Raw genomic sequence first — 8,274 nt, forward strand, 5'->3', positions numbered from 1 at the left:
GCAGAGCATCACAAAATTAACGATAGCATACACAAGTTTCTTAGACAAAAGACAAGCCCCGTTTCAATTTCAGATGAACTTGTCCTTTCTCGCATCAGTACAATGGCTATCTTCTTACTTGCACATCATCTGAAGCAGTGCCAAGTTTTAATGTCTTGAAACTGAAAGATCACTACATGGCCGCAAAAAAACCCTAAATGTTCACTACAACATCATTTTTCATCTTCCTTAACAGCAAATGAGGTCATTTGCACACCAAAAATGCACAAGCCAAGAGTAAAAGTAAACCAGTTGCAAGTGCAATCGAATCACTGGAAGACGCCGAACATTCTTCCTGAGCAGTTATTCCTCTTGTGGCCTTTCAGGCCGCACTTTGTACACTTTGGAACTTTCCTTTGTTTCTTTGCTACACCTCCATATGAGGGGCATCCCGATGCTTTGTGACCCCTCCCTCTACAGATTGAGCAAAACTTTGTTCTTGGCTTGCTGACATTTTCATAACCTGGCTTTGCTCTTGCGTTTGTTGGCCTGCCTCGATCCCTCTTGCGTGATACAACATTCATTGAACCTGACAGACCATTTGCTCCTGGTGTCACAGGGACATCTTGGTCATGTGCTTGAGCAGTGGCTTGATCATTTAACCCTCGCCCATCGCTCTCCTGGTTGATATCATTTAGAACACTTATTGCGTCCAGCAACTGCTTCATTGCAGCTCCGTAAGCTTCAGTGTTCTTATCCCCCATTTGGACAATCTCGAGCGCCTTACTGTACAAGGAAGAGTGCCGATAAGTTGCGTCCTTCAGTGCAGAATTGCATGCTTTATATATCATCAGTTGCTCTGGCAGGTTCTCCCAGGCGTTCTTCGTCCATCTCTTCATGATGTGTACTTCTGGGATCTCCCTAACTCCGAGATGTAGCAGCACCTGTCGAAGACAAAGAAAATGCTTGGTCAGAATAAATCTCCATATATGGATTCTATAATAATTTATGTAAAAATGTCTCAGTTACATTCATTCTATGAGGATCACATGTCTGAATCTAGGTGTACCATTTTTGCTTAAAAAGGATATTGCAAACTTGGAGCAGACAAAAAAAACTCAGTAACTGATAGAGAGTGTATTGTAAAAAACTGAGATTTTAGGATTCAGGAACTATCGCAAGTAAGCTCCGTCAGATGAAGATAGCATGAGTATTGTGACATACCCGAATAGCATGACAGCACAGCATGCCCATATGTGAGTAAAGACCACACTCACATAAATATCCTCCGGACCCCTGATGAAACAGAACATGATATTGTGTCCTGGACCATGATTGCCTCCTCTCTGCATAGATGTGGTCAACGACGTAGACCATGCCTTGTTCTGTCTGCCAGGCCTCTTGTAACACAAATGACCCTGACAAGTAAATTGCGTGTTGGAACAGCTCATACATAGCCGCAGTGTAGACCTTGCTTGCATGGTATTCTAGAGGCACTCCCGGGTTGAAGGCAACGCCACCCTGAAACCATCAGTTGCCAATGAGTTAACTATAACATATATGAACCCATGCAGTTTCGTGAACCAAATAACCATGCTATGTATGATGATTTGTCTATGGCTTACCACACGAGTCTTCTTCGCTTGAAAATCTTCCTCTGATTGTCGATCAAACAATAATTTTTGATACTGCCTCACAAAATTGTTCATGGACGATGCCGGCTGCACGTAATTCTTGAGCATATGGTTTGCACTCTCAGAACGCTGTGTGCTCGTCATCCTTGCGCAGAACACTCCTGCAAAATATGGCTTTGCCCATTTTGCTCTAACTTCATATATTTGAGTGAGCCATGGGTGTTCTGCAAGTTGATATTTCTCAATCAAGCCGGCCCATGCGGTTTCAAACTCGTCTACTGTGACCATATACTCGAGAAGTTTGTGAAACTCGTCTCTGAAATCACTGTTTTTTGAATAAACAGAACCTAGATGTTCCCTTGCTTTTTGCAATACATGCCATTTGCACCATCTGTGAGTTGTATCAGGCCACTGGGAACATATAGCCCTCTCCATTGCACGGGCTTGGTCTGCGTTAAATGAAGAAATGACATTCACGGTGAGGGGTATGCAAAAAGAAATAGTAATTCAAGGAATTAATGTTACAATTTGTTGGTGATTTTAAATTACCCGTGAGTATTGTTTTTGGAGCCTTCCCTCCCGTCAAAGATGCAAATTCCTTGAACACCCACTCAAAAGTCTCAGTTGTTTCATCGCGAAGCAACACTCCTCCAAGGATGATGCTCTGAAAGTGATTGTTGACACCAACAAAAAGACCAAACGGCATGTCGTACTGGTTCGTACGATATGTTGTGTCGAATGTTATTGCATCTCCAAAGAATTTGTACTGGTGTCAGCTCTTACCGTCTGTCCACATCAATGCCCTGATCTTGCTGCCTTCATCCACAAGCACACTGTCGACGAAGTTTGGATCCTTCTCTTTCAATTCAGAGAAGAGTTGTATCGTCTTTCTGATGTCATCATCGCCCTGCTGCTGATTCATTCTCTTGCAGAGATAACGCAGAGATCTCTTGTTAAAGGGCAAGTTTTCCATATCTCCAAAAAAGCTTCCAATCACACCGAAAGTCTTGCTTAATGATATATTGTTGTTCCTAAGGTGCATGGCAATGTCTTTGGCATGGGCATCAATGTGCCTGTGAGATGGCCAGTGCAACTTCTCTCCACATGTTTGTGCCATGCTGTGATTATGCTCATGTTTCACATCATGGATGAACCAACCATGGTCTGACGTGCGATGCAACCTCATAAGCGCAGGACATTGGCAGCATACTGAATGTGAATTTTTCCTGCGTGGTTTCCCCTGATAAAATGGTGGTAAACAAAAGCAGTGAGTCCTAAATATGGACTTTTCAGCCAAAAAATCAAAAAACTGTACACATCATACTGAATGCAATTGCAAATGTGTGCACAATGGATGATATAACTCACTGCGCATCCGCAAACTATGTCCTGGACCGTCTTGCACTTTTCGACGTTTCTTCTGCATTGACCATACTTGATGCCAAAACCAATCTCCCACGAGTATAGGTTGTAGAAGTCGTAAGCTTCGGCCAAAGAATCAAATTCCTGGCCGATCTCTGGCTTGACGACGAACTCTGACTTCTTATCAGCGTAATTTCTCATGGCCTTTTCCAAAGCACTTTTCCTTCCCGATAATGTGGCACGGCTGTCAGGAATCTTGCCAAGTCGGACCCTAAGTAAATCGGAGATGTAAGCCGCAGAAGAAAATGGAAACAAAATAGCGCAAGTACGATCAGAATATGCACATTCTAATGACTTGGATCATAAGTGTCTGATTTGCATTGTGGAAAACACAATGATGAATTCAGACAACTCGGAGATGTCGGCCTCTTGTGTACATGACAAGTATCAGTTGTTGAATCCAAGCATTCTGAAATATTTAACCGTGTATTATGATAAGTTTCGTCCCTCTTAAAAAATGTCCTGCTGTACATGCCCGTGCCCACCCCAATTTCTTAAAAAAAGGAGAGCAGAAAACTGTCAATATAATTTACTGTGACCACATGCCCAGATTCGTGATTCTTTGTCACATGGATGAGAAATTTGGGCAAGTGTACTGTTACTGTCATCCCACTAAACGTGCTACAACTAAAAACAGTTCTGACAGCAAACAACTGAAGACGCTACATCGAATCTTAAGGTATTCAGTCCTGACATTTGACAAACTTGCCTACTTCTCCTCTTCAGCTAAATTTAACATTCATCAATGCCAAAACTAAAAACTAGAAACTTAATATTCAGCATGCTAGTAAACAGTTCTGACAGCAAACAACTGAACACGCTACATCGAATATTATGGTATTCAGTCCTGACTTTAGACAAACTTGCCTACTTCTCCTCTTCAGCTAAATTTAACATTCATCAATGCCAAAACTAAAAACTAGAAACTTAATATTCAGCATGCTAGTACCTTTGAGTCCACGGAACTGGAATGGGATGCGATTCAGGCTGGGTCTCTTTTGCGTCGTCAATATCTGGGACGTTGGGGAAATCTGGCATAGCCTCCTGATCTTCAGGAGTTCCTGAATCTGTGGCACCATATTTCTCTCCATCGTGGCTTGAAGAAGGAGAATGGTTCTTGAAATTAGGATGGACGCGCTCTTCGCCCTCCTCCCTCCTCCTCCTCCTCTAGCAATCCAAGATCTGGGACGCCATCTGTTGCAGCCGGCTGGGAACAAAATCTGCCGCAGGCAACTCGCAAGATGAGGATTTTGCCCGAGAAAACGCAAGAACAAAAAATAAGATCCACAAGAGGAGGAGATACCTGAAGAGGAGATCCGTGAATGACTCGGCACCGAGATTCATCGGTGAATCTTGAAGCGACCTAGGGATCCAGGCGCGTGGATGGGTAGGGCGTGGTTCGTCCGCTCGATTCAGCTGCGTCTACCTGCTTCGGTTCGAATTTTGAATTGTGGATGGGTATGGTCGGGGGGAGGGTGCCTGGTCACGGGGTAGTGGACGGGGTTGTAGGCGAGTACAGGCTACACATCGAGTGTAGGTAGGATGGCAGATACGATAGGACGTGTATTCTCTCCGTATGCGCTGAGAAAATTGGAAATAGGCAAAACCTGGTGGGTCCGTGTGGGGCCTGCTGCGCTGATCCACAAGACAAGCGGACGGCGTCGATTCGAGTTGTGCGTCTAACTAATTAGGAATAGCCATATTTGGTGTTATTGTACGTCATTGCAGTGTCGGGTGGGCTTTGTGTAGAGGGTTCACGTTTGGTTGATTTCTTTTCTTTTTTCAAAAAGGGAGAATGCTCCGATCTCTGCATCAGAACGATGCATACGGCCCTCTTATTAATCAAATAAAAATATTCTAGACAGGTCTAAAAGTCTAAAAGTCTCCTAACGACAATAAAAAGAGCTCACTCAGAGCCAGAAAAGCTAGAATACAAACTAGCCAAATAAAGGAAGTCACAAACGGCTGGCAAAACAGAGAAATAGGTAAACTAAGAGCAACTCCAACGGGCCGACCCAAACGGACGGCGTTTTTGTCCGTTTTTTGTCCGTTTGGGTCGGTCGCCCGCCCGCCGTTCGCCCTCTTTTAGTTTTGGGTCGGTAGTGCGCCCAATGGGCCGACCCATTTTCATGACCGCACGCGTTTAACATCGTGCAGTCGCCCAGATTTTGGCGCTCCAGCGCGCGGGAAAGGTTCGCGCGCGCCGCGGCCGGCGCTCGCTATAAAGAAGGCGCTCCCTACACACTCTGTCAGCCGCCCACTCTCGCCGCCTCTGCGCCACCATGTCGATCCGTCGCCTGCGCGCTTCGGACTTTCGCGGAGTCCGCGAGCGCCGCTCCGGCGCCTTCTCCGCCGAGATCTGGTTTCGCGAGAAACGTCTCATCCTCGGCACCTTCGACACCGCAGAGGAGGCGGCCCGGGCGCACGACGCGGCGGCGTGGCGCCTCCTGAGGCCTCGTCGGGATATGAATTTTCCCGACGTGTCGAGCCAGCGGGCGCAGGATCTGACGCCTCTCCTGCGGCTTTTCACCGACGAGGATCGTCGTGTCCACCGGAGGCGGTAGCGTCGCCTCGCCATCACAGAGAATGACGTGGAAGCCTTGGTGCTGTGGCGCGGAGGCTACCCGCAGTACATCATCGACGGGCGCCAGTTCTACAAGCAATTGAGATCGGAGAGGGACGCGAGGAGGAGGGAGCGAGCCGCCTATCGGGAGGATAAGCGTTCGCGGAAGTAGGCAACTCAATTAAAACTGAAGCTACAAGAAATGTTGGGTTGGGACTTTGAAGACGAGCAGCTTGCTGACGCCTACCTTCAAACGTCAGAGGAGGACATTACCGAGTCGGACTCAGAAAGCGACGAGAGTGGTCTTTTTCTTTTATCTGTGTAAGCTAGAACTATCTATGTATTCATTTTAATCTGAAAAAAACGGCCGGCGGCGTCGGCGACGTAGCAGGCGGGCGAGTGTGTGAATCCAATGTGCCACCGATCAGCGGGCCCGGTGAAGAAAGAGGGCGAGCGCGCGTCCGTCTTATGTCCGCGCCGACGCAAATCAGGCTCAAAATGGGTCGGCAGGCGGACGAAAGCGGAAGCACGTCCGTTTGGGTCGGCGCGTTGGGTCGGCTTTTTTGTCCGCGCCGACCTAAACGGACGGCCGCGGACGAAATGGGTCGTCCCATTGGAGTTGCTCTAATTGCCTATCCTATTACATGACTGCCATCCGAACCGGTTGAAGATATCCCGAGTTACCATCTCCCAGCGGATAGATCCAGTAACCAAATGCTCCCTGGCCTCCGTCGGAGTAAGTAGCGACCATGAACGGATCAACGCCGTGGCTCGGAAAATAACCTGTAAAAAATGAATGCGTGTTGTTCTGTTAAAAACCAAATTATTTCTGCAATTCCAAATAGCCCACAGCAAGGCGCAGACTCCTACGCGAATATGTCTCGCTAAGTCGGGCTCTATCCCGTTAAGCCACGTCCCAAATAACGTGTTGATAGAACTCGGTGGAGTAATATTAAAAGCAATATGAAGCGTCCGCCATAAAACTTTGGCTAGCGGGCAATCAAGAAAAAGGTGTTTGATCGTCTCATCCCGATCACAGAAACTACACCTAGTAGGACCTGTCCAATTACGCTTTGTCAAGTTGTTCTTGGTTAAAATAATTTTTTATGTACAAACCACATAAACACTTTTATTTTCAATGGAACTTTGACAGCCCAAACATGCTTGGAACTAGGAATAAAGCTCGAATTGATAACATCAATATACATTGATTTAACTATAAATACTCCAGACTTAGTAAGCTTTCAGCGTAATTCATCGGGTTGTTGAGAAAGCTGAACCTCCATCAGTCTACTTACTAGACGGAGCCATTCTTCCCAACGATTGCCCGCTAGCGACCTTCTGAACTGAATATTAAAGGGGATAGATTGAAATACCGCTGCAACGAACACCTCATGTCGTTGAACAATACGATATAAGAACGGGTATTGAATGGATAAGGGTGTCTCTCCGAGCCAAGTATCCTCCCAGAATCGTGTACTAGCACCGTTACCAATCAAAAACTTTGTCCTATTAAACAGGGATTGTTTGACTTTCATAAGCCCTTTCCAGAAAGGCGAGTCAGTCGGCCTTACTGTCACCTGAGACAAAGTTTTGGTCTGAAGATACTTGCTACGGAGGATTTGCGCCCATGTGGCATCAGTCTCACTCGATAACTTCCACAGCCACTTGCTGAGAAGGCATCTGTTCTTAACTTCAAGATTCTCAATACCAAGACCCCCTTGGTCTTTTGGTCTACAGATGATATCCCATTTAGCTAGACGGTATTTTTCTTTTTAGTTCATCACCCTGCCAAAAGAAACGCGAACGATAGAAGTCCAGTCTTTTCCTGACTCCAATTGAGACTTCAAAGAACGACAAGAGAAACATAGGCATACTCGTGAGAACCGAATTTATCAGGATTAATCGGCCTCCGTATGACATGAGCTTGCCCTTCCAGCAACTCAGTTTCTTTTCAAATCGGTCCTCGATGCACTTCCATTCTCTGTTTGTCAGCTTACGGTGGTGGATTGGTATACCTAAATAAGTGAAAGGTAAAGCCCCCAAATCGCACCCAAACAATTGCCTATAAGCCTCTTGTTCGTCCTTGGCTCTACCAAAGAAGAACAACTCGCTTTTGTGAAAGTTAATCTTTAAGCGGTCATTTGTTCAAAGAGGCATAACACCAGCTTCATATTTCTCGCTTTGGCCAAGTCGTGCTCCATAAAGATGATTGTGTCATCAGCGTATTACAGGATGGACACACCTCCATCAACAAGATGAGGTACCAAGCCACCTACTTGACCAGCCTCCTTAGCCATTCCTATCAAAATTGCTAACATATCAACCACAACGTTAAACAGGATAGGGGAAATCGGATCACCTTGTCTCAGGCCTTTATGTGTCTGGAAATAATGACCGATATCGCCATTCACTTTAATTCCAACACTCCCTTTTTGCGTGAACGATTCAACCTGGCGACACCAGACTTCATCAAAACCTTTCATACGCAATGCCTGTTGGAGGAATGGCCATTTGACTTTATCGTACGCTTTCTCAAAATCCACCTTAAAAACAACACCATCTAATTTTTTTGAATGGATTTCATGGAGCGTTTCATGAAGGACGACCACCCCTTCTAGGATGTTTCTGTCCGGCATGAAAGCAGTTTAGGAGTGCTGCACCACAGAATGCGCA

The 8,274-nt window shown here is 46.0% G+C and overlaps 1 protein-coding gene across 1 annotated transcript; it reads right to left on the reverse strand.

Annotated features, from left to right (window-relative positions):
* Positions 1–40: 40 nt before the first annotated feature.
* LOC125508318 (protein FAR-RED IMPAIRED RESPONSE 1-like) lies at positions 41–4,597 on the reverse strand. The gene is made up of 7 exons (XM_048672997.1): positions 4,339–4,597; positions 3,985–4,255; positions 2,982–3,246; positions 2,163–2,853; positions 1,605–2,062; positions 1,204–1,500; positions 41–923 (listed from the first exon to the last, which is right to left on the reverse strand). The coding sequence occupies exons 4-7, from the start codon at positions 2,317–2,319 to the stop codon at positions 309–311; spliced, it is 1,527 nt and encodes a 508-aa protein (XP_048528954.1). The 5' UTR covers positions 2,320–2,853; positions 2,982–3,246; positions 3,985–4,255; positions 4,339–4,597; the 3' UTR covers positions 41–308.
* Between the last annotated feature and the right edge of the window lie 3,677 nt (positions 4,598–8,274).

Source organism: Triticum urartu, chromosome 5 (assembly GCF_003073215.2).
Source record: "Triticum urartu cultivar G1812 chromosome 5, Tu2.1, whole genome shotgun sequence".
In the NCBI taxonomy this organism is placed as follows: Eukaryota; Viridiplantae; Streptophyta; class Magnoliopsida; order Poales; family Poaceae; genus Triticum; species Triticum urartu.

Bases quoted from the DNA above. Each gene is read 5' to 3' on its own strand.
- LOC125508318 (XM_048672997.1), bottom strand. From the start codon at position 2,319: ATGCCGTTTGGTCTTTTTGTTGGTGTCAACAATCACTTTCAGAGCATC. The intron at 2,063-2,162 runs GTAATTTAAAAT...CATTTAACGCAG, and splicing joins TCCAAAAACAATACTCACGG to ACCAAGCCCGTGCAATGGAG. The intron at 1,501-1,604 runs GTAAGCCATAGA...TGATGGTTTCAG, and splicing joins AAGCGAAGAAGACTCGTGTG to GGTGGCGTTGCCTTCAACCC.